The 24,856-nt window shown below is 45.5% G+C and overlaps 7 protein-coding genes across 13 annotated transcripts; 4 read left to right on the top strand and 3 right to left on the bottom strand.

The window, feature by feature from the left end:
- The first annotated feature begins 265 nt into the window (after positions 1-265).
- On the top strand, positions 266-6,055 carry LOC108103590 (adenylyl cyclase X E). 4 transcript variants are annotated; one of them, XM_017209115.2, is made up of 12 exons: positions 266-475; positions 765-996; positions 1,498-2,321; positions 2,381-2,662; positions 3,121-3,406; positions 3,473-3,648; positions 3,705-3,920; positions 3,977-4,301; positions 4,362-4,630; positions 4,691-4,785; positions 4,846-4,997; positions 5,266-6,055. In XM_017209115.2, exons 2-12 carry the CDS (start codon positions 874-876, stop codon positions 6,004-6,006), a joined length of 3,489 nt encoding a protein of 1,162 aa, XP_017064604.2. In that variant the 5' UTR covers positions 266-475; positions 765-873; the 3' UTR covers positions 6,007-6,055. The 4 variants fall into 4 exon arrangements, with proteins under 4 accessions (XP_017064604.2, XP_017064605.2, XP_017064607.2 ...); XM_017209116.2 differs by having other exon boundaries at positions 266-459; XM_017209117.1 differs by lacking the exons at positions 266-475; positions 765-996; positions 1,498-2,321; positions 2,381-2,662 and having other exon boundaries at positions 3,330-3,406; positions 3,467-3,648; positions 5,266-6,053.
- A 626-nt stretch (positions 6,056-6,681) lies between these two features.
- LOC108103608 (adenylyl cyclase X E) lies at positions 6,682-11,219 on the top strand. Its single transcript, XM_017209144.2, has 12 exons — positions 6,682-6,765; positions 6,826-6,966; positions 7,024-7,168; positions 7,225-7,574; positions 7,632-7,765; positions 7,841-8,776; positions 8,833-9,079; positions 9,134-9,223; positions 9,281-9,549; positions 9,599-10,008; positions 10,077-10,274; positions 10,329-11,219. Exons 1-12 carry the CDS (start codon positions 6,682-6,684, stop codon positions 10,817-10,819), a joined length of 3,495 nt encoding a protein of 1,164 aa, XP_017064633.2. The 3' UTR covers positions 10,820-11,219.
- On the bottom strand, positions 10,812-15,599 carry LOC108103609 (plasma membrane ascorbate-dependent reductase CYBRD1). 4 transcript variants are annotated; one of them, XM_017209147.2, is made up of 5 exons: positions 15,210-15,599; positions 13,585-13,852; positions 11,814-12,023; positions 11,372-11,735; positions 10,812-11,314 (listed from the first exon to the last, which is right to left on the bottom strand). In XM_017209147.2, exons 2-5 carry the CDS (start codon positions 13,847-13,849, stop codon positions 11,140-11,142), a joined length of 1,014 nt encoding a protein of 337 aa, XP_017064636.1. In that variant the 5' UTR covers positions 13,850-13,852; positions 15,210-15,599; the 3' UTR covers positions 10,812-11,139. The 4 variants fall into 4 exon arrangements, with proteins under 4 accessions (XP_017064636.1, XP_017064635.1, XP_017064638.1 ...); XM_017209146.2 differs by having other exon boundaries at positions 13,585-13,859; XM_017209149.2 differs by lacking the exon at positions 13,585-13,852 and having other exon boundaries at positions 15,210-15,574.
- Positions 15,600-15,937: 338 nt separating this feature from the next.
- Positions 15,938-17,252, top strand: LOC108103604 (elongator complex protein 5). The gene is made up of 3 exons (XM_017209141.2): positions 15,938-16,076; positions 16,147-16,828; positions 16,899-17,252. The coding sequence occupies exons 1-3, from the start codon at positions 16,028-16,030 to the stop codon at positions 16,990-16,992; spliced, it is 825 nt and encodes a 274-aa protein (XP_017064630.1). The 5' UTR covers positions 15,938-16,027; the 3' UTR covers positions 16,993-17,252.
- Positions 17,155-21,133, bottom strand: LOC108103603 (xylosyltransferase oxt). The gene is made up of 3 exons (XM_017209140.1): positions 20,217-21,133; positions 19,860-20,020; positions 17,155-19,426 (listed from the first exon to the last, which is right to left on the bottom strand). The coding sequence occupies exons 1-3, from the start codon at positions 20,905-20,907 to the stop codon at positions 17,648-17,650; spliced, it is 2,631 nt and encodes an 876-aa protein (XP_017064629.1). The 5' UTR covers positions 20,908-21,133; the 3' UTR covers positions 17,155-17,647.
- A 111-nt stretch (positions 21,134-21,244) lies between these two features.
- On the top strand, positions 21,245-22,105 carry LOC108103607 (RNA-binding protein cabeza). Its single transcript, XM_017209143.2, has 2 exons — positions 21,245-21,806; positions 21,865-22,105. The coding sequence occupies exons 1-2, from the start codon at positions 21,485-21,487 to the stop codon at positions 22,050-22,052; spliced, it is 510 nt and encodes a 169-aa protein (XP_017064632.1). The 5' UTR covers positions 21,245-21,484; the 3' UTR covers positions 22,053-22,105.
- On the bottom strand, positions 22,087-24,317 carry LOC108103606 (protein ecdysoneless). The gene is made up of 2 exons (XM_017209142.1): positions 23,988-24,317; positions 22,087-23,921 (listed from the first exon to the last, which is right to left on the bottom strand). Exons 1-2 carry the CDS (start codon positions 24,265-24,267, stop codon positions 22,156-22,158), a joined length of 2,046 nt encoding a protein of 681 aa, XP_017064631.1. The 5' UTR covers positions 24,268-24,317; the 3' UTR covers positions 22,087-22,155.
- Between the last annotated feature and the right edge of the window lie 539 nt (positions 24,318-24,856).

Here is a 24,856-nt window from a genome sequence, read left to right on the forward strand (position 1 = left end):
CTGATAAGCCGCAAACGCTCGACTCCGCACTCAACTTTCAACAGCGAGCGGTTCGTCGACAGGTGTGGGCCCTCAGTTGGTCGCAGTAGTTGGTTGGCATCGGTCGTCTATATAGATACCAGCTCCCGCAGGCAGTTAAGTCGGACGAAACGAAATCGGAATCGGGGCGAGCGCTTATCGCGGCAAAAGAGTAATTTGTGATACCTGTCAGCCGTGTATTGGCTTGTTGGAGCGCTACGCGCTTAAGTGGTGTTAATTTTTTATTAATTATTATCGTATTTATTACTCAACGAAAGTGAAGTGCGAAATCGGTCGCCTCAAGTGCCGGGCCATACGTGCAAAGCCCGTAAATAAATTACACAGCCATATAGCCGTGATCCTTCCCTTTACCCTTACCCACCGCCGCAGCTGATAATGCAAACGGAGTCCGCCTGATCGATTTCGTTTTGGAGTGCGAATGTGAGTGCGAGTGCGGGTGAGTGTGATTTACAGACCATTAGCTATTACCACTATCAACAGCACATTAGACAAATTGCTAAATTAGCTGCTGTTCTCGCTGCCATACAGCACAGCGCGGCACAGCTCGAAGCCAGAAATCCGAAATCCAGTAAGGTTCTCCCTACTCCACACTCCTCCCTCTCGTCTTTACTTTTTGTGGCACTGATAAGCGAAACCCGTCAATTGACTGATTCAACGCTCATTGGGATTTTGTTGTTGGAACTCTGCCTGATAGCTTTGTGGCTAATTGTTTGATCCGATAATAGGTGATACGAAGCGATTTTTAGCAGCCTCTGATTGTGGACAGTTGCCACCGAAAATGGTCCGGCTGCAGTTACTCTGATTTAATCCAATCCGATCCGATCCGGCGCCATCATGGACTCTTATTTCGACTCGGCCATAGAGTACAACCGCACAAATCCCATCAGTTTGGCCAGGACCAGCGAGCAGGCCCAAACCGTGCAGAACGAGAAGAACTGGGAATGGTCCTACCTCGTGGTAAGTGAATCATCCTTGCGAGGCAATCGAATTCCAGTGAACAATCTGGGGCGGAAAGTTTTATTCGGTCAACCCTTTATCTTTATACACTGCGCCAATCTTTATAAGCCAACACTAAAATCACAATTAACGAAATTGCAACCGAATGCAAAGATCCTGACATTACAGGCTATATAATCGTGTAATAAGGAATCATATTCCTTATCTATGAATATTCAGTGAAATTCAAACTAGATTTCCCTCTTGAAATTACACCTTAAAAAATATTATGAAATTGTTCGAGCGACCAGTCGATAAGAAAATCTCAAATGCCCATTTGCTCGGGTTCCTATTAAGGTTAATGATGACAACTATACTATTCCAGTAAAGTACCAAGGCACTCGTAAGTGCGGCGTTAATCGAAGTACGAGGGAAGGGCTGTAAATATAAATAAATAAACGTTTTAACAAATCTTAAACTATTAATAGTTAATTTAATCTAAAATTTGTCTTAATCCCATAGAGAAAATGTCGCAACCTGGAACTGGAGGAGTCATACGACCTGTATATGCGTCGCCTGCGCGTCGGTTACCTGTCACTATTCATCTTTATCCATGTGGCAGTGACGGTAATCCATACTCTCCTCCTACTGACTACGCCGGAGATCAAGTACGTGTACGTGGACATGGTGGCCTACATGTGCTCGGGTTTGGTTATTTGGATAGTCCTCTCCGTGAACTTCCGGAGCGAGCTGGTAAGCAAGCATGGCTGGGTTGTGTATGCCACATCTTGGCTAGCGGTCTGCGTGATGGTCCTGATGGACATAGGGCTTAATGTCTACCATGCCACCAGTCACAATGACATTCTAAATCCGATCTACGATGCCTATACCCTGTACGCCATATACATGTTCATGCCAGTGCCGTATCTGCTGCAACCGTTTGTCCTGGGATCGGCAGTCACCTTTTGCTATATAATAAACTACAGCTTTGTGATCACCGCCAAGGACGACAACCAAATGCACAGCATCCTGAATGAGGCTATCTATCTGAGTTGTGTCAACCTCTTGGGAATTTTCTTTCGCCTGATGCGGGATATAGCGCTACGCACAACTTTCCTGGACCGACGGCAATATGTGGAGGAGAATCTCCTTTTGCGTTATGCCAGAGATCAGGAGCGAAGCCTTTTACTAAGCATATTGCCTGCCCAGATTGCAGATCGATTGCAGGAGGATGTGAAGAACCGCATTGAGAGATCTAAGCAGCAGCATCAGCAGCAATCGCAGGTCGATCTGCGTAGGAGTGCGGATAGCCAGACACTCAAGCGGTGGCGACAACCGGATCATGGGTAAGTGGGGATCTTTAACTTATTTCTACTTGAATCACACCAATCCTGTATCCTTGCAGCACCCTATTCATTGAGCCTCATGATGACGTCACTGTTCTCTACGCAGATGTGGTCAACTACACCCACTTGACCACAACTTTGGATGTCAAGAAACTAGTAGAGGCTCTACACGATCTCTTCGTGCGATTCGACATCGCCAGCGAGGAGTACAATGTGCTGAGAATCAAGTTCCTGGGGGACTGCTACTACTGTGTGGCTGGACTGGCCAATCCCAATGTTGACCACGCTAAGTGCTGCGTGGATCTGGGACTGCGGATGATCAAGGACATACGAGATGTCCGGTGAGTATAGCCACTCTTCCAAGCAGTAATAAAAGTCATTAGCCATGTTGTGATTAGTCACTACTGATAAATGGTTTTTTATTTGGCCGGATGGACGCTGTGATTATTGATAACGATTAGAGAATTTTCTAATCGAATCAAGCATAATAGAATCAAAGAAATTTAATCTATGTTTATCAGAGAAATAATGGTTGCATTTAAAACTGACATAGAGGTATTTTATTTTCTCAATTCTAAATTTAGTCGTTCTTATAAAAATCGCGTATAATTAATCTACGTACTTAAGCAATTTTGATAAGGCATACAAATTTAAATTAATAATTTATGGCTCTGCTATAACTGACCGTATTTAAGATTTTTCCAAATGCCAATAAAATACGATTTCATGATTCAGGAAGACTAGCACTTAAGAAACTATAAGAACTAACCATTATTCTTCATTTTTCTTAATCCTCCAGGGAGAAGCGACATCTGAATATCGACATGCGAATCGGGGTCCATTCCGGAGATGTCTTGTCCGGTGTAATTGGAGCAGCCAAGTGGCAGTTCGACATCTGGTCTAAGGACGTGGACATTGCTAATAGACTGGAGGCCACAGGAGCCACAGGACGAGTGCATGTAAGCCAAAAGACGCTCTCCCTGCTGGATGGTGAGTATTTCTATGAAGACGGCACCGAAAAGGCTCGAGAGGATCCAGTGTTGCAGAAGCATGGTATTCGCACCTTCCTGATCAAGTCGCTGCGCGTGAGTATTCCCCGAAAAGATTCTGCGATCTTCGCCAGCACCTTTACATTGAACCGAAAGTTGTAGGCCCCAATGCACGACCCGCGTCGCAGGATGAGGGAACGGCAGGCCAAGAAGCTAAGCGAGGCCAGTAAGGCCAACTTCATGCACAACTCCACGCTCCACCAGTACAACCAGGTGCGCAACCAGGCTAAGCTGGAGATGTGTCGCGAACTGGACAAGATGCCCATCGGGAGGATACAGTAAGCAGTCTATTGTAACACCTATATCTTGATACTGTAACGTATCCATATTCCAGACTCACCAAGGTATTCCGACGAAGCACTCGCCTCACCCAGGATGAAATCGAAGAGGAGACTTTCCGCCGTAACATTAGCTCCTGCTGCCTGTTCTTCCGTATCCGAAATTGGGAGTTTCAGTACATGCAGGAGCCAGATGTGATGCTCAAGTACAGCATTGCTCTGTCCTGGGCTATCTACATGGGTCTGCTGACCATCCAGCTGTTGAGCAAGGAGTAAGTGAATGCCAACTTAAATAATACAACAAATAACCTTTGCATTTCACTTTTAGTGCCCGCTATCACTACTGGTATATAGATGGCACCACGATAATCCTGCTCACCATGCTGCTAGTCGTGTCCTGGTACAAAAAACTCTGGATCATGTACATGTCTGATGCGGATGTGTCATCTCCAAACGGCAAGCTCAGTGGGTTCCTTTTCCGCATGTCGGATGAGATGCAGCGCAACGTGGTCATCCGGATAGTGATGTACTTCCTCATCATTTTCTCGTACTGTGCAGTGGCCATAATGCAAGTGATAGGATGCAGTAGCGACGAGGATTACCCGGACTTGGAACCGAGTTACGACGAGCGAGTGCAGTGCTTTCATCCTTGGGTGGGGAGCTCCGGAAATCCACTATTAACACTTTCATTACATTATTTAATTTATCTGCAGATACTCACTAACTGCATGACCCTAGTCATAGGCATGTCGTTTCTCTTCACGCGAATACCCTTTATCATCAAGTCCTGTTTCACTACGTTGATAGTGATTGGCTATTCGGTCCTGGTGGTCTTCGAATTCAACTACATCTATGCCAACAGCCCCTCGACCAATGTTAACTTCAATGCCAAGTACTCGCACATCCTGCTGATGATCATCACATTTGGCATTTTCCACCTGATGGAGCGCCAAACGGAGTTCATTGCCAAAGTGGATTACAAGTAATTACAGCAAATCTATAGTTTATGAGAGCAGCTACTTTAATATGAATGATTTAACAGCTGGAAACGGCAGCTTCTTAAAAAGCAGGAGGATGCACTGATTACCAACGACACCATCAAAGTCCTTCTTACCAATATTTTGCCCACTCATGTTGGTAGGTTTTCTCTTTTGTTAAGTGGTAACTAATACTAATCCTTTTAATTAACCCATTCAGCCGACTTTTATCTGTCCAACCAACTGCAGAATGAGCTCTACTACGAGGAGTACGACAATGTGGCCGTAATGTTTGCCTCGATCAAAAACTTCGACACTGACAAGATCGGTTTGCGGGTGCTGAACGAGATTATCTGTGACTTTGACGATGTGGTGAGTAGTCTGATACCACTCCCGGTGGATCCCCAACAGAAATTGAATGCCTAAATTTAGTAACTTCGTAAGTTGGTATTGCAATCTTATCAAATCGTACTAGAAGTGCGTTATATCCAAACTGTGAGTTGAATTAGATAATAGTCACATTTTATCTACAGTCTTTCGAAGTAAACTTCTTTTCAATCGAAGGGAAACCGGAATATCTATTCAGTTTATTAAAGAATTTTTGAAACTTAAACTAATAAATTATATTTCCTTTCTTCAGCTGAACAAGTACTCGCAGAGCTTGCGCGTGGAGAAGATCAAGGTCGCCAACTGGACGTACATGGCGGCCTGCGGACTGGACGTTTCTCGATCCGAGCAGGTGAATGCACCCCAAATGAAATTTCGCAACGTGTCTTTGATGCCAAACGGACGTAGGAGTCGCTACGACGGAGCCCGCACCTCCAATACAGACGGAGTGCAACGGGTGCCGTACGGTAACGGCAGCAACATAGCCCTGGATCTCGACTTGGAGCGGGGTCAGTACGAGGGAAATGTGATCACCAGTCCACCACGGATCAGCACCTACCAAAACGTCGACAGCAGCAACGAGGTGGTGCGGGTGATGGCAGAATTCGCCCTGGACCTCATGCGGACCATGCGTCGTTTTAATACGGAGAACATGCAAACGGAGTACGAGGGCAGCACCGATTACGGTATGTTAAGGATAGGAATTTCGCATGGCAGGGCCATGGCCGGAGTGGTGGGCATCTCGAAGCCCCACTATGACATCTGGGGCAATCCCGTCAACATGGCATCGCGCATGGACTCCACCGGAGTGCCAGGGCAGATCCAGGTCACCGAGAACACGGCCCTAAAGCTACGCGAATTCAACATCCAGTGTAACTACCGGGGGATGACCTTCGTCAAGGGGCGTGGCAACATACCCACCTACATCATTGGCACCGACAGCGAATACCAGTTCCTGCCGCATCGCCCACCCGCGGAAACCAAAGAAGACTAGCTGAATTTACCAGAGATTAGAACTAAGGCACCTGTGTATATAAATACCATAGGATTAAGATATCCACGTATTCGCATTTTGTAGTTCGATTTGAATTTAAATAAATTTTTGAAAATGTAATTCTAAATTTATGTTGCCACTTGAAGTATGCAACAGTTTTACACGCAATTAGCTCCTCTGTGCCCATAAGTGTGCTACAATTAGTATAAGCTCTTAGACCCGCATTCTTTTTTTGCTTAAATGAAATTTTATTATTATCGCCGGAATCGTTCAGGACCATTTGAACATAACCGGGCGTTTAGAGGATGGGGTGGACATATGGGATATGGGCCTGGACTATATACAATTATTTACAATTATATCCATATGTTTATAATATTAATGTACAACACGGGAAGACAGATCGCCGGATCGGCGAGACTGCTAGCCAGTGAGAGACTTTAACATCCGCAGCAACTACTGCGGAAAAACGTTCGTGAAGGGTGTGGGCGAGATGCCGACCTATCTGATAGCCCTGGACCAGAATCTACAGTTCCAGCAACACCACAATAGTAACCATTCACCCCTAGGAAGTGTAATCGCCGTGTAATTCTGTGCTTTATAAGTCAGAATATAAGTTAAAATAGTTGAAAAAAATTTATATTTGCGACACCTTTAACCTAGAATAGCTTCTAAATGGATTCCCCGTATTACCAAGAAGACGTGGTAGCCTACCGCTCGCTGAGCAACATTAAGGGTTTGGAATGGCGACATTTAAGGGTAAACTACTTGTACCTGCTGTACGGTTTCGATATCCTACCTACATTTTTCCAAGTGCAGGAAAAGTGTCATAAACTTCACCTGGAGATAGCCTGTTCTCGTCTTCGGAAGCTGGCGATGGTAACAAATGTGGCCCGAATTATTTGGAACGTTGAATTCCTTATTATACTTCATATTATACTCTTGGTGTGCCTAGTCAGGGTTGGTTTACAGACATATTTAACTCTCCTTAATAACTTAAGGCCACCTTTCCTTTAGGATGTTGTACTAGTCTCATTGCTTCCTTACTTTGCGATTATGCTATTCACTCCATTTATTATGATGCTTAGCATGCAGGATGATGCTAGTTTTACCTTGAATGTGATCGTCTCATGGTTGATGGCATTCTTTTTAGCTCTCATGGGTTGGGTTATTACGACATACAAGCTCCTGGTAATATAAAGTTCCTCTTTTCCGCAGACATGTCTTCCGACCTCCTGGGGGCCATCCAACATGGAGCAGCCTCTCCGGTAGTGCCCTGCTATGATCACCTAATACTAGTCTGTGTCTACATGATTCTACCAATCACATTCTACAAAGGCCGCTCAGTACATATCCTGGGATTTGCCGTTTCGGCACTTTACATCTTCTTCGTTTTTTATGTGCAGTATCTTAATGATCAAATATCGCCCGACCTCCTCGCTTCATATATCATATACCTCTTCACCCTCAATCTGATTTTTTCATACTTCTGTATAACTCGAGATTATTGGATTCGACGCTCAATACTGAGTCGCTACCAATTGATATACCAAAGCATTGTCTATCAGGTAAGATATATACCTGATATATACTCTATAACAGCCTTAAAGATTCTATAACGCCAGATCGTTATGAAAAAGGAGAATGCCCTGTTGGAGTCAATCCTACCACGCAGAATGGTTCGCACATTGCAGGAGGAAATCTGCAGCCGCATCGAGGATCAGGATAAAAATTATTCCCCTTTTAGATCCAGTGCACGGTGCGTATGTGTGATTTAAAGTATAGTTAGTTCATTAATAAATGATAATTAATAAAATGTATTTCTCTTTTAAAGAAAATTGTTCTTAGAACCATATCCAGAAGTTTCCATTTTGGTGGCTGACATGGTCAACTACACGCATCTGACCACCACCCTAGATGCGCCGCAACTTGTGGAGATTTTGCACGAATTGTTTGTGAGTTTTGACCTGGCTGCCAATCGCAACCGGGCGATGCGAATCAAGTTCTTGGGCGATGCGTATAACTGTGTGGCTGGCATTCCTAACTATTTCCCCGCCCACGCCTCCTGCTGCGTGGACCAGGCGCTGGAGATGATTCATATTACGCAGGACATAAGAAATCGGCGGAAACTGGCCATCAACCTGCGGATCGGGGTGCACTCGGGCGAGGTATTTGCTGGCATCATTGGCCACTCAAAGTGGCAGTTTGATATCTGGTCGAAGGACGTGGACATCACCAATCGGCTAGAGTCATCCGGTGCTGAAGGTATGGTGCACGTTTCCCAGAGAACTCTAAACATGCTGGACGAACATTATGTGTACGCCGAAGGTACGGAAGCGGCTAAAAATGATCCGATTCTGTTGCAAGCGGGTATACGTACCTACCTGGTCAGCAGCCGACTTCCTGATTACGTGGAGCCCGGGGAGCTAGACAACGACAACAGCGTTGCCTCAATGGGTTCATATCGCCTGAGCTACGGGGGATACTTTGAGGAGATTCAGATTAAGGCGCAGCGCGAAATGATAAAGGAGGTGGAGCACATGGCGGTGGGACAGAGTTTCTTGGTGTGCAAGCGGAACATATCGGTCAAGAAAAAAACCTTCAGCGAGGACTACCTGTTCAACTCCCAGATTCACAGCATCCCGGGCGTATTCCGCAGCTGGAAGATGGAGTGGGCCTTTCATAATCTACCGGATCTGATGATGAAGTACACCTTGTTTATTGTGTTCTGTGCCGGATTGGCGATATTATGCATTAGTTGGATCCAGAAGTGAGTCTTTATATAACGAAAAGCCAATTCCAAAGTATTTTCCTTTTGACCCATAGAGTCGAATACTCTGACTTCCTCACCTTGCTTGGAATACTTATCTTTCTGATGATTCTGAGTTTTCTTGGCGGATACAAGAAGCTTCGCTTGCAGTGTAGACAAATCACGCCCGTGTCGCAGCCCTCTTTCTTCCTGAGTCGCTGGCTTCTAAGGAGCTCGGAACTCATCGAGAACTCGCTTTTTGTAAGGGTTCCACTGACCGTTGTGATACTTCTCCTGCTCTACATTATGGCCTCTTTGCCAGTGGTGCGTATTTTCTTAAGAATTAATTTCTAAATATATATTGTATGGACATTGTAGTTCACTTGTGATGTAGCTAAGCTAGAGCTTGAGATTATTGATGCCCATCTGCATAACGAAAAGTCATATGCAAATTGCTTTGCTCCCTGGGTAAGATATATTTAAGATCCCAAAGTTTATACACTCTAATACTTCTGGCTTCCTCAGACGGTCACCTACTGTGTGATTATTGTGCTCAGTCTATTGTTTGTCATTTTGGGGTGTCCGCTTATGATCAAGGTGATCGTGGGCCTTCTGATCGTTGGCCTCCACTTGGGAACCATCCACTTCTATTACGGATTCGCCTTCGAGCGGTCAGAGACCACGGATCTAGGACTTAAGGCGGACTATGCTCATACCTGGTACCTGATTGCTTTCTTCCTGATTCTGTTGTTGCGGGAACGTCACCTTAACTATCTTAAGAAGGTTTCCTTCTTGTGAGTAAGCTGATATCTATTGCAATTCTTAAAAACAGATTGTATTCAGCATGCGCATCCGCTACGAGGACACTCATCAACAGACTGATGAAAAGTTGCGCTCCATTAAGATCATTATGGCCAACATGCTGCCTACGCACGTGGCGGAGGTGTACAAGGTAAGGCGACCCAACGATCAGCTCTACTACGAGAACTTCTCCAAAGTGGCCGTGATGTTCGCCTCTATCGAGAACTTCAATGCGGCTACAGCAGGTCTGCGGATTCTACACGAGATAATCTGTTGCTTTGACGATCTCCTGGTCACCTATCAATCAAAGAATAAAATTGAGAAAATCAAAGTAATGGGATGGACCTACATGGCGGCCTGTGGCCTCGAAGCTGATCACTACACCGACTTCTCGATCAACATTCCAGTCCAGACTGCCGATGCGGATTCGGAGATGAGGCGCAGATCTAGCGGTTATTATTATGTTTTAGTTTCCTATGTATTTAGTTTTAAACGCTTTAATTTGTTCTTTTTACTTAAGTACTTACTGTCCACTTTGGCAGTACCGAGGACGATGAAATGAGCGATACATTGAGCATGTCGGTCGCCCAAGTGCAAGATGCCCCCGTCTTGGTGATGACCGAATTCGCTTTGGATTTACTCCGCATCATGCATGATTTGCGATACAACTACGCGTTTTCTGAGTATGATAGCTTTTTGACGGGCAGTCTCAAAATCGGTGGGAATCAACCTGGTGTATACTCCTATTCCCAACTTATCCAATATTTTTAAGGCATCTCGCATGGACCGGTGATGGCCGGCGTTGTGGGACTCTCAAAGCCCCACTATGATATTTGGGGACATACCGTCAATATGGCTTCTAGAATGAGCTCCACTGGTCTGATGGACAACATCCAAGTAACCCGGAACACGGCCAGGGTGCTGCGACAATACAACATCCGCTGCAATTACCGGGCTCACACGGAGGTAAAGGGGGTAGGCAAGGTGCCTACATATCTGGTGGTTCTGGATCAAAACCTGACTTTCCACGATCACGACCAAGTCAGCATGAGCTATGTAAGCACGAGCATGATAATCGACGATACTCCAATGGAATTCGACCCGAGCTACTTCGGCAATAAGTCTTCTGCCTCCGAAGAGGCTGAAGAGGAGCACGAGGGTGAGGAAGATGAGACGGAGATGGGCGATGAGGAGGACGAGCTGGAGGATCCAAAACGGGAACGAGAAAAGGGAGGCATCCTCCTCACCGGGGACATGTATTAATATATATTTATTTAAGCATATATAACACACAAAGATAGATGTATTCGTACAGTTCAAAGCAAATGTTCATTATGAGGTTAAATACGTTACGATTTGAGCACTCGCTGAAATCTTTGCACGACTTGTGATCCAAGTATACGTATGTGAATAATTCCGAATTATACATAGTCGTTAAGTTATGTACTTGCTACAGATAATACACGCATCTCCATCATCAACAAAGCACCATCCGTGTGATCAGGTTTCGGTTTCGTTTGGTTTTGTGCACAGTGTTGAGCTTAAGTAAGCATTGCAGCTGGTTTGGGGCATTGATAGAGTCCTTATTCGTTGACAGAACTGGAGTTTAGCAGGGCCGTATCCTCTGGAATGGGCTTTCGCTTGTAGGAGGGCTCAGTGGCTAGGTAGACAACCAGGGCCCCAAAGACCACGTACAGCACTCCAATCACGTTGGCCAGGACACCAGCCGGCGGCAGGGTGGAATACGCAGGATTTTGCCTAAGGAAATAATTATGAATTAGAAAAAGGATCTACCTAAAGCACATCTAGACTTACAGGGCGAAGATAGCCTTCTCGGTGAGCCCCATTACGGCACTTGCAATGGCCAGAACAAAGCCAAATAAACCGAAGTAAATGTGCAGCGGCATCATGGCGACCCTGTAGTTCTCCCGCAGACCAGGCGCCAAGAAGGCCACAAACCCGGCCACATACTGCAACGAGAAGATGATCACCGCGGAGAGACCAAGCCAAGAGTGCAGGGAGTACATATTTGGGATAGGCGGATTGGCCAAGTTGTGCGAATCGAAGACCGTCTTCAGTGCAATCACCGTCAGAATAAACGCAGCCATGTGGATGCCGGCGTGGGTGAGCTTCAGAGTCTTCTTGCGCGTGGTGCGGAAACCGCGGTAGATCAGAATGGCTGTGGGATTTATAGGATTACCATTTCGGAGTCAATAAATGGGAGTGGAGTTGCACCTCTTCCGCTGCATTTACTTACAGTTGCCATACAGGTAGATGAAGCCTATAGTCATGAAAAGCGGATGCCAGTTGAACTCCAGTTTGGGATTAGAGGTGCCGCCCAGGCCGCCAAAGTGCTGACCAATCCAGGTGCCCACCAGGACGATCATAGTCAGGCCACACAGCTGGGTCAACACATAGAGCACCTTAAAGTTGATCAGCGCCGGGTCCATGTTGGCCTTTCCACTGCCTGAAAATGCCAAAAAAAAATAGTTGAGATGAGCTAAAAATAGAGGCCATTACGCATAGCACGCATTTCTGGCGATCTAATCGCTGAATTCATTCAAGGGTGAAGATATCAGGGGTTCGAGGAGGGGATCTCAAGCACTCTTATATAAATTCCATACATTTGTTTTATAACTGCTGGTACGTAAACATTATTCAATTACATTTTCCACCTGTCGTCTGTGCCCAAAGATTAAAATAACCCCCCAAACACTTGCTGATAACATACCACCAAAAGTTTACGGAATATGTAAGCTCTCTTGAACCCACTTTTATAGCCGTACATCTGATTCGGATTAATGGCAGCTGCACTCGCTATGAAAATAAACAGTTCTTTTGTCGCCAGCAATCCGATCTCGATGTAAACAAGATCTCATCATAACGGCTGGGTTGAAATTTATGGGAAAGGCCTGTTTGCATTTGGACACACCCTCAATCCTATCTCCTTTACCGGACACTCATCAGGTCTAATTTGCCTAATTAATGCGTAAACATTTGCGTTTGTTTACCGAACATTAATTTGTGCTGGCGGAGAGTTTTCCCAACTTTATCTGTCTGGTAAGTGCAAAAATGTTATCAGGTTGTTCTCGAGATAGCCTAACCATCTGATATTAAATCGCTTTAAATAGCATCGTACATGTACCTCCCGTTGGATGTTGTAGCATGACACATTAAATAAATTAAAAATGTGTTTCATTCTACTGAAGGTGCTGAAAAGTAGCCATTTATTTGATTCGTTAAATTAACAAAATATAAACTAGTGAGCCCAAGAAGCTACTGAAGTTCAGATCTCATCCGCAATCTTATTATCATGCCCTTCTGCATATAAATTTGCAGAAGCAGATGCACTTGATAAGGGCCCCGCTATCAGTTGGCCTAATTGAAGTTTGGTATGCAAATGATGTTTCAATTCAAACTCAAGCCAACTGCAAATAAGCCAGGCCGCCAAGTGTAAGCTTGTAAATTGGCTGATAAGTGGGCCGGAGACATTTGTAGCTGGCAATCGTAATTATAAATGCTGGTAAATGGCAGCAGCCACGCGTCCCCGGTTATTCAATGAGTTCATTTCGAGTGCTCCATTTTGGATCAGTTTTCGGAGTAGTGAAATTAATTGGCACATTAATTGTGATTATGATTGTTAATTATTAGGGTTAAGTGGGCGTGCCAAAGACGCTGACCAGCAAAGCGTTGCAGCAGATCGTGCGCAAAATTTGAAAGAAACAATCTACATAGGCGCACCGAAAGTAAAACCCGGGCAGATGACTTTGACTTTGGAAAAGCGTACAAATTCGAAGACAGCAAAAGTAAAATAAATAAAGTCTGGAAAACCAAAGTGAAATTCGACTAGTCGCCGATCGTGATGGTGAGTGATGATGGTGGAAAGCGGGCGGAGGAGGTGTTTTTGCAGTCTCTCTTTTTCGATGCGTTTTGCTTTAACTTTTACTAAAACTAAACACTCGGGTTGTTGGTTTTTACTTGGCACTAATCAAACTTGAAGCCGAAATCCAATGCCGTTCACTGTCTACCTGTTGATGGTGATGTTGCTGTTGCTGTCGGAGTGGCCAATTCAATGCCAGCAATGGTCGTTGCTGGTTGCACTTGTTCTGCTGTTGCAGGTGTTGCAGGTGTCACTTCTACTGGCTTTTCGCCATTGGTCACCGCGATCACCGTTGTTGTCGTGGACACAGTCGTCGGCGTGGTGGACTGTGGCTCCTCTGCAATCGCTGGCTCCACTTGGACGACTCCACTTTCCGGCTTTGTCGCCTGCTCCACGTCCGAGTCCTTCGACATGGTCTGTGCACTGATTAATCAATAATTCACCAACGGTTCAACACAAAAACACATGCAATATTGGCTAGCGTTAATTGCCCTAAGACACAACACAAAAACACTAGTAACTAACTAACTAGCACGACACCAACTAACTAGCACACTGGTTAAGACAACCGCACACTTCGACGTGCAATGCGCAACTGAATTTAAAGTTTTCCAGCCGCCGCCCGGCGATGGTTAAAATAAAGCTTTTACGCCCTCACGAATCTCTCGCATGCGATATCGCATACATATTGTTCAATTCGGTGTGGATAATTGTTTGGCTTTTGATGGGGATTGGATTCCAGTGGGGTTGAGTTTGGGTGCCAAGAAATGCTGGTTAGTATGCCGCACCAGGTTGTTGGTTTCTGGTTGGGAAGGGGGTGCATTGATGCCTTTTTTTGCATTTTGCATTCCTCAGGTCTATTCAAACTATTGTCACTGAGCGGCATTTCAATTGCGACTTTGACTTTAATGTTCTATGCATAATAATGGGTTAATGCAGTTGTACTTCTTTAAAAGGAACTAAAATACTAACAGAATGTAAATATGAAGTTATGTTTAGAGAAAGGCTTTTGTAAAACAAAGGTTTTAAAATTTAAGCTTAACTTTACATATGCTAAATTATACTTGTTATTATCTTAGTCAGTCTAATTATAGTATACACACATAGGGTTAGGAAAGATATATGATATTAAAAGTTAATTTTATAAAGAACATGAATGTTGAAGAATAATGTTAGTGCTAGCTTCCTTAACTTCAAAATTAAAGAGCCTTAAAATGGGCCTTAAAAGGTTCCAGTTATGGAGGTTTGTCTGTATGTGCATTTCAACTCACCCAGTGAGAACAACATGGCGTATACTTGATTGATGCTTCACTCTGTTCAGATAATGCTTGTTTTTATACCGCTTTCGCTTATCTTTAGCACCCAACTTTAGACTTTAAATCAATGACTCTTGGGTTTTTCGCAATTTTGTCTATATTTTCAGCGAATTGTCACGCACTTTACTTTACTTGTTGAGCAAACTGCTTTAAATGCAGGAAGCTGTGCCTTCCATATGGAGGAAAAGCCGTGGAAATTCTGCAAAGGCTGCGTGGGAGTGAAAGCCCTAAAACCCCGCCCACTTCCCCGATTTTGCCCTTCCATCTGGCATTTCCACGAGCTTTTGGCTGGAAGCTCAGAACGGTAAAAACCAAAACACACATGCAAACAAACTTTCAAACACATACACCACTACAGAAAACCACTTGTTGGATATTAATGAAAAGCCGCAACAGAGTTCTATTTATTTGTTGAAGGTTTTAAAAGAACTAGGTTAACTTAAAATGTTTTACTTACAGAAATTATTTAAATGCGTCGTCAAATACTTTTATTAATTTGGAATAATTCCAAATAGTCTTTAACGGAAAAGACGAAAACAAAACCGCACAAACACAAAGAGATAATTTGGCCACGAAAAAAGAACCGAATGCTGTGCGAATTTTACTACGTCAGCATTATTAACTAGTTTAACCAATAAGTAGCAGATTCGTTGGTATTCAATTAAGTATAAACATTACAAGGACAAGGTCAAACTTTCACTATCAAAGGGTTTTAAACTGTAACTTGAGATGTTAAACCGCTTTGTTTTTGTCTGGTTTACTCATTTGGAATAAGCGGGACAAATAGGGCTGCAGATCACATAATACATTGCCGAGAATTTAAAAATTAAAATGTGTTAATAATATTTTATTTTTATAACGACAATTAAATAATTTTAATGTAACCGCATTTTAAAATTTTCAAGTTGTACTTTTTAAGTAAATTAAAGAGAAATATTTCCCTCTCAGCCCTGGATTACAATATCTCGTCAGTGTGACCCTTCTGGTACTAAGGATGCCAATTCCGCTTTTTCCCGCCAAATGGCTCTTAAGGGCAAATGGTTCGTGAAAATTTGAAAATTGTACGGATGGTTCGATTTCTAAAATTAAAATGTTTCAACCGAACCTGTTCCCTTTTCTAAGTTAAATTATTTTTTCATTTAAAACAGTTATTTTTTCTTCGAAAGTTTGCAGCTCTGCTTAGTAAGGTAAAAATACCCTAACGCCTCTGGTTGACAGTATTGGCAGCTTCAGCAAAAAGCACAATTTTAAATAATAAAATAATCAAATGACAAAATGCTTTCAAATCTTGTGGTGACCAATCAAAAAGTGGTCCTCATAATAGGTGAGTCCAAGGTAATGATGCCCCAATTGGCTGCCAACTAATTCGCCTCTCCATCTACCCACACCCGCAGATGAGCTAAATCGGGAGCGCATTGCCCCCAAGTTCATCGGCAGCTTGCTTCACGAACAGGGACAGGGGACAGATACAATCAAGGCCTTGCCCACCGGCGTCAGTCTGAAGCACGTGGCCACCTTCGAATCGCTGATCGACGAGTGCGCCAACCATAACAACAACAACACCCCTGCCGGAGAAGTGGGCGACGTGGATGCGGTTACTCCGGGATCGAAATCTACCGGCTTCAACGTCATCCTGCCCACCTTGGCTGACCTGCTGTGCTATCAGTCGCCCGCTTTTATTTTTGGCTTCCTTAACCGCCTACGTCGCTCGGAGCATGTGCGTCGAGTGTTCCTCTGGGCTTCCCCGCACCATCTGCAGCATCCTCATGCTGCCTACATTCTGGCTGGCTGCGAATACTTGGCCAAGTTGGTGCTCCGCTTGGAAACAGACAAGCTACTGTCCATAATATCACGCAAGCCGGGCGGAGGAGTTACAAACAGACGCTTCTCATGCCAGGTCAGCAAAACCCAGTTCCTGGTGACGCCGGTGGACGGAGGACTCCCGGCAGGTGTCTCTCCCAAGCAGCCCTCGCCAGAGGCAGAGCAAACCCCAGAACCGGCCAGCAGCACCTTTAAGATCGAGCTCGACGAGGATGAAGTGGTTGCTCGCAATGCACTTACCCTGCCATACGAACGGTGAGGGCAGATTTGTAGCTTGGGCATCAAGCGGAGATAAGAATCACTGATATGATATTTTATATTTCAGCACAAGCGAGCCGTCCGAGGGAAACATTATATACACGCCCGATGCCGACGACGACTTTGATGAGGAGGATCCTGACGAGGATCTGTGCATCTAGGCTACCCGCCACCAGCGAACGGCAGTACAAATAGCCTTGGCTTTAAGTCTACTTAAGTCTAACCTACTAAATACATAAAATACCTGGAATTCCGGCCCCAAAGTTCAGCCAAGGGGTGTGTTCAACCTCGAAAGAGAAGCAGAATGAATCTTTGAACGACCATTTTTAGTACATGTAGAATTGCTCATTTATTTTGGATAACTTGATATGTGAATCAAAAAATCGAAGAAACTTTGTGAATACAACTGATTCAATTGTTATCTGGTGGTGCCCTAGCTTATGACTTAGTTACGGAATTTCGTCTAGCTAACCTTATGTACAGTTAACTCTGGATTACCTCCACGATATTTGGCTGCAATGCGATATTTTGGTGTCCAGTGCGTTGCGTATTTACAAGGCGTTCAAATCTAACTAACTTAACTATTTCAAAATGCTATACTCTAGTATTGAAAAAAATCAAATTTCAAATGGAGTGGCGGAGTTCCGCATCCGGTCAAGATGGCGCTTAAAAGTTCACATTTATCACAACAATCTATATGAAAACATTAAGGAGAAAAAGGAGCTATCAAAAAATTATTAATTGCGGATCGGTATCTAAGTAATGGCAAATATTTACACTATAGAATTAATAACAAAACTGGTTAATGGCAATAGCTCATTTGAGCAAGGCATCCACATCGCTCTTGGGATCGGAAGCCATTGAACTCCAGGCAACATCGCTACAAAGGGGCAGGGAAACCTCAGTGTCCGCCTCCATCACGCAGCTCTCACGTAGATGAAAAAATTTACTGACCAATCCATCAATCCAACTGTGCAGTTCCTGTCCCACCATCCTCCCCTTGGCTAGGGATTCCTCTCGCATGGTAAACTGTTCATCATCGGTTTGCAGATGTTGCTGCCATTCTACTGGCATCTCGAAGTCCTCAGGCAACGACACCGACAAACCGGCGTTAAGTGCCTCAGCTTCAGAGGACTTTTCCAAAGGATATCCTTTGTGGTAGGCGACTGGGACTATTAGGAACTTGAGCTGCGCATAGATGGAGTTTCGTCCTATTAACTTGGCTGTCCATATCCCTGGTGTGATTGGATGCTTGAGCAGGGTTTTCGAGTGGTTTATCACATCGCTGGTAGAGTCTTCGACGTGCAGTTCGTTAAAGTCCTGCAAGCGACCTAACGGATCTATCCATAACAGGGTAAGGTTATAGGAATGGGACGCTGCACCCGAATCCGCAGTAGCCTGGAGTGTGTAACTCAGCAGTAGGTCACTTTGTGGACCTAAGAGCTTTCCAAAGTTACGGGCTACCTGCTCTTTTTGATCGAAGTCTGTAGAGACCTCAAAGTTTCGTAATCTCTTGCTAAAGCGGGCATTTCGCGCAAGCTTGCCTTGCTGCATCGGACGCACTCGGGTCTCTAAATAAAGTGGTTTCCCAGACGATCCTCTGGCTCTGTATCGCACCAGGAAACCCTTGTACTGATCGCGGTGGAGGTAGTGAGTGAGTTCTATTAACTCCAGGGGATCCAACTTCGCTTGGCGAGCAGATAAACGCATTACACTGTCACCAATGCTCCTTGCTAAATCATCCCCAGATCCATGAATATCCTCGTGGTGGTACAGGGACTGCCAGTAGCCGTGCAAGTTTGCGTACTCGCTCGTATATGGTCCGTAGAGCCACTCCTCTAGTTGAAGCAACACTGCCTGGTTGATTACTGGCTCAAACTTGCGGGCGAAGAATAGAGATTTCTGTTCCGTGGCCTGCAGCCTAGCCCAATCTTCAGGTTTGAAGTCATTGGGGCTGCAACCGCACCAATCTACCACATGTTTGTACTGGCATTTGCATCCCTGTTTCCGTTTCCAGTTGGTGACGTGTAGGTTGTTATCCACATAGCTTGTGCAGTGCTGGGTATTCCTAAGCACCGTGTGGAAGAAGGACTCCGCCGGGAGCAGGGTGTGCCGAAAGAGCTTAAGGAGAGCCTGCAATAGCTCATCATCCTCTTTGGGATGCGTGACATACGCCACGAAAGGTCGCGACAGCGCCACCCAGTCACTGCCTCCATCCACTTGGATGCCCGCTGGCAGTTTACGATCTCCTATCCTCCACATATGGGTGTCGCACTCTACGAACGTCTTGTCTAATCCCTGCTTCTGGATGAACTTCTGGGTTTCCCGGCCGTGGCCTTTAACAAAGTTCCTTCCCTGATTTGCACTCAGGAAATCCACCAACTTGTCGAGTGTCTTAACCGGGAAATCGCTTTCGCTCAGGTTAATCACGAAGTCCCAGTGCCAGTTGGACTGCAGGAGGTCCTCCATGCACTGGAGCAACATGGTCAGAAGGGACGCTCCTCCCCATATGGTGGAGAAACGCTTACGGGCCAAACGGATGTTGGGGAACTTTGATTCCAGCTCCAGCAGCTTCCGGTACAAGTAATCCTGGCGCTAAGAGGATAAAATAAAACATATTAATTAATTTTAATTATTATTTAAGTCAGCCCAAAGTGCGCCTGTTAACAAGGTAAATACTTCATTCATTCATATAAAAATTGTAAAAAATGTATTATAGATGACGAGATTGTCACCATAAACCGGATTGTGCACAATTCACTCTAAATATTTTGTTTGTGCGCCAAGCAATTAGTATACAATGTGAATTAAATGCAGCGCTGAATGTGCATTTTTCCGTATTAAACAAGAGAGTAACAATGTATGTGGTTCAAGGCATTTCTGATATAGCTACTCGTTGGCTCTAAACCATTCCATAAATAAATCAAATTCTGTGGCCAACTATTTTGGCCGTCAGTGTGTTAAATTGTGCAAATTAGCGCAATTAATTGAGCGCTCTTTAATTGCCGAGTTCCGGCCGTTGACCCACCTCATCCACATGAATGTAGTACACGTGCTCCGGAGCATATAAGGCCTTTAGAAGTCGATGCACCTGACGCAGCGCTCTTCCATTGAGCGTCAGCAGAAATGCGATCCGCACACGCTTCGTTCCCGCCGGAGGAGTGGTAGCTGCCAGCTGGGCGGTGAACTCTGCAAGATAACATTGGGAGAGTGAATGAAAAATACTAATACTCAACAAAGGCCTAGTAGATGAAACTAAGGTCTTATCTAGATTAACTTGACTTAGCAAGATAAGAAGGCAATTAACGTAAATTTTTTAGATTTTATCTTACAGAACATTAGATAAATAGCGAAAGAAAGGCCCTGTAATTTTCAAATTACTCACTGGCTATGCCGGTCTCGTAGATGTTCATGGCGTAGAATCCACCGCAGATTTCCTTGGCATTGCCCAGGCACTTGGTGTTACAACTGGAGTCCGGAAGCTTGGCGGCCCTCGGTGGCGTATCAAAGCCACAGAAACATTCACGTCCGTACTGAACACCCGCATACGGATAGCCACTCTGCAGGCAGAGCTCCACACATTTTGCGGGGGAATTTGAGGTCTTAGAACTGCTATAATAACCGGCTAGTAGGCGGCGATCCTTTTCATCCTTGTAGCAACCCAATGACACATTTGCTGTATAATTTCCCGCGGGACAGCTGCTCTGCAGTTGCGGAGCATAGAAACGTCCAGCTTGGATGGCGCAGGCAATGTGTGCGATATGTTCTCGACAGTCTTTCGTTTTTGCGCGCTGAAGGGCGGAGATGGCCTCCCTGGCAAGGATGTCGCACTCTGGCTGGAAGCCCAGTTGCTGGGCTGTAAGCTTGGTCCTGACGGGTGGCTGAATGCGCTCCTGAGCCTGCGGCGGGGGCGGACTGGCGGGCGCCTCAGCTGCATCGAACCCTGAGCCAGACCCTCCGCCTACGATGTCCAATGATTTGTAGGCCAGGAACAATTGAATGGCTACAATGAGCAGCAGGATGAGAAAGAAGGCGCGATAGCGTCTTAGCCAGCGGGGGGACACTGATTGCTCCATGGCTAGTGTAATCTCCAGGGTCTCCTTCCGCCGCTGCCAAAGACGTGGTGTTTCTTTTCCGGATTCTGGACGTGCGTGTGGGCTGTGATCCGTAATGCGCTATGGCAACGAGGCGGGGACATGTTCTGCTCTCTACTGTTGGCGGGTTAAGCATCGGGACTTATTCGTCTGGCTAATTAATGGCATTTTTCCGCGGAAAAGTCGCCCCCGCACTTGTGTTTCAAGCAGTATGACCGCACTATGATAAAATAATAAAATAATAATAAAAAATACCTCACGAATACTACCGAAATGGGCACGTTTAACAGCTGTTTCTAATTTTGAAATTGCATTTATAATATATATAAACCAAAAAGCGGTTTATTATATATCTTATGTGATAAATCTCCTTAGTCTTTTAAATATAACTATTTAATTTTTCATTAACCTATATAAAAAAAAGGCATCACAAATTAATGTCGTGACTTGAAAATCACTGCGGCGGGAAGTTGTCAAACGCATTCACAGCTGTGTTTGGTGGAAATTTAAGTGCTGTTGAGCACGATTGTATGACAATTTTTATATATTAAAAATAATAATGGTCGATCCGAACCGGAAGATAAACCGCCTGGTTGACAGGGAGCTTAATTTCTTGGAGTCGTGCGAGTTGGAGTTCGCGGACCGCTTCACAGAGGACGATCCGGAGTTTATGGCGCATTGCAGCAAACCGTTGCCGGATCCGCCAATCGTTGAGAACTGGATGGGTGGAGGAGGCGGTGGAGGTGGATTCCAGGGCGGAGGAGGAGGAGGAGGTCATCCGTACCATAATCGCTACAACGGAAATCGCAGAGGAGGCGACAGGGGCTGGCAGCGGCGTGGAGGAGCCGGCTACCACAATAACCAGGATAGAGGATTCAGAGGTAAGTCCCGGGCAGCTTGGTGCTTATATATAGCTTTCTGACCCATTTATTCCCCTAGACAACCGACGTCACAACAGATACGACCCCAAAGACCGCAGGGATCGCTATGAAGGAGGTGGAGGATCCGCATCTGGTGGATACAAGCGATCTCATGATCATAACCAACGCAATGATCCTCCCAACAACGAACCGCCCATGAAGGTCAGACGCGACTATGGAAACTTTGTGCCTGCATCCAAGGATTAGTTATCAAAAGTAGAAAATAAGAATACTCTTCATATTACAATCAATTATTCACATTTACGTTTATTTGATGGACTTAAGACTAGACTAATCCCTGTAACTCCGTTTACACGGCCGACTCGGAAATGTCCTTGGGCTCCAGATCCTCGCCTGCTGACATGCCCACACCCATAGCGCTAAACAGATTCGAGACAGGCCCAGCGCCGCCCACCTGTGACTGGTAGCTATCCATCATGTTCCTCAGCGTGTTTACATTTATATTAATTGGCTCGAAGTCCTCAATGTCATCGAAGTCGTCCTCGTCCGCCTGAGGAGCAGCCTTCTTGCCGTGGAAGGTCTTGCCCACACTGGTCTGAGCCAACTCCCGATCCATCTGTTCCATATACGACTGAATTTGTCGATCAAGTGGAAAAGCAGAGCCGCCGCCAGAGAGTGCATTGAGGTTTCTCTCCATGTCGTCCTCATCCGCATAGTCGCTCATCTCGGAAGTGGAGTCCCAGTTATCCTCGGGTATAACAAAGTCTAAGAAATTTCGTACATGGGTGCTGTCCGGCTCATCTGGCTGGATGAGTGAGTTGCGCTGACAGGCCTTTCGCATGGAGGGATTCTTCTTCAGTTTTGCACCTGAAGAGCCCTTCGGTTGTGGCGGAGGCTCATCATCGTCAGAGTCCAGCTCCTGCTCCTCTAGACCACGGTGCTCGATGCCCTCGTAGTTAGACTGCCGATCGAGGAACTCCGACAGCTGCTTAGTGAACTCCTCGGCGTTCATTTGACCATTAGGCTTGTAAAGTTTCTTGGGACCGTAGCGATCCTGTAGCATGGAGTCCAGATCTTCCGCGCTGATATTTAACCATTCGTCAGAATCGCTAGGCTGCAAATTGTTCTCCTCGTCGCGAAGTTCCTCAGAAGCTGCTTCCGCCGGATGGAGCAACAGGTCTAGGATCTCTGCCCCCGCTCTTGAGGCGGTGCGAAAACGGTCCTGATTGCCGCGGAAGTACTCCTTGGCCTTATTAAGCAACTCCTGGTACTCAGCACTGCCCTCGGTGTTGTTCCGGAAGTAACCCTTGCTCTGCAGGCTGCGCAGATACGAACGCCAGGCAGGCAAATCTTCCAACTGTTGACCCTCCAGCCGCTTGGCCTGGGTGGCCAAGATCTCCAATCCACTGGCAAGTTTTACGCCCAGCAATTGTTCTTTGTACCGCTCCGGCTCGGACACGGGATCCGTGAGATTCCATCCGAGTCTCTTTTCGGGGAGATATTGCTGGTGGGACAACATGGCGTACAGACAGCGAGTGAACCGCACGTTGGTGCGCAGGCGTGTGGCCTCAGGTGGGAAATAGCGCATAGTGCGAAGGGCCTTTACGTCCAGGGAATCCCGTTCGCAGAAAGCCCGCACCGCTGAGGAGAGTAGTCTGGGCTGCTGCTTCAAGAGCTGTGCAGCACTGTGCGGGAGTTCCAACACCTGGCGATGGATGGAGAAGTGGGGCTGAGCGATCTGGTACTCCTTGAGCCGCGAGTCAATGCAGGACTGGATCTCTCGCGAGCAGCGATACAGGGTGGGATTCAATCGTATACGTTGTACAGCAGTGGCGATGGTCAGCGGCTTATTCTGGCTGTTGCCGCCAGAGTTCTGAAGCAGCTGCAGGCACCCTCCAACTAAATAAACACGGTGTTCGCAGGTCTCCGGAGACGCCCAGTCCGGCAGGGCATCCGCTGCCTCGATGAGTAGAAATTCGCCATCCGAATCGCTGACCCGGGCAATGCAGTCCCCGCGAGCACGTGTGATCTCCGTCAGCAGATATACGATGAACCACTCGTCGCTAATGTTGTCGCCATAGTGGGTTACACCGTGGAAATGGGGCGGGAGGTCGCCTGGGCGGGGCATGGAATGTTTAGTATGCAGAAATATAGCTATTTATAGAACTTTTGTGTGCATACCGAGTTCCTCCTCCTCTTCCGGGTTGGTCTCCTCGTTCAGCAGGCGCTCCTCGGCGCCTCCCATCCGGATTTGAAGCTGGAACTCGTCCTTGTGCCATAGATAGCTGCGCTCCAAGGATTTTTCCTTAACTATAGCAGAGATTTCTGCGCGGACCTGGAGCATCAATTTGCGTATAGTGGCTTCATCTTGTATGTTGTCGGGGATCTTAGGGAATATGTAGTATTCCACAAAATCCTCTTCCCGTACAAACTCCAGATTGCTTCCTGGAACTTTAGTCATCCTTTGTCCTTTTGCTCCAGCTCCTTTTTTAGTTGTGGTGCTAGCGGTGGCACTATACTTATGCTTATTGTTAACTATCGCTTAACGTTGTTACAATGATTTTGCTAACGATACTTTGGTGGAAAACTTCGATAACGTAAGCGGCGACATAAACCAATTCCGTTAAAGGTGAATACAATAAAATATTTAAATTTAATTGGTTTTTAAGTTTATTATTTCTTATGAATACCAAATAAAATATTCGTATACAATTTAAATGAAAAACAATGAAAAATAAAGATTGATTTATAATTGGTATTTATTTTCAGCAAAAATGAAGAAAATATAAGACAAATATTTATTAAAAGCACTTAAAAGTGCTCTAAATTTCTCGACCAAACAAAATCCCGTACTGTTTACTCTTTAAACACAGGCTCCCTTGAAATCTAGATGGGTCTTTCTAGTAAATATGGTTTACTCACCCATCGTTATTGCAGCATTCCAATCTAGTTGTTGTAATTAGGTTCGTCTATTGCCACTTTGCCCAACTCCCATTGACTTTTGAAAGTTGATAGACAAACAAATACACGAAAGATATAAAACGCTATCT

The sequence above is a fragment of the Drosophila eugracilis genome, unplaced genomic scaffold (genome assembly GCF_018153835.1).
Source record: "Drosophila eugracilis isolate 14026-0451.02 unplaced genomic scaffold, ASM1815383v1 contig_2088, whole genome shotgun sequence".
Taxonomy (NCBI): domain Eukaryota; kingdom Metazoa; phylum Arthropoda; class Insecta; order Diptera; family Drosophilidae; genus Drosophila; species Drosophila eugracilis.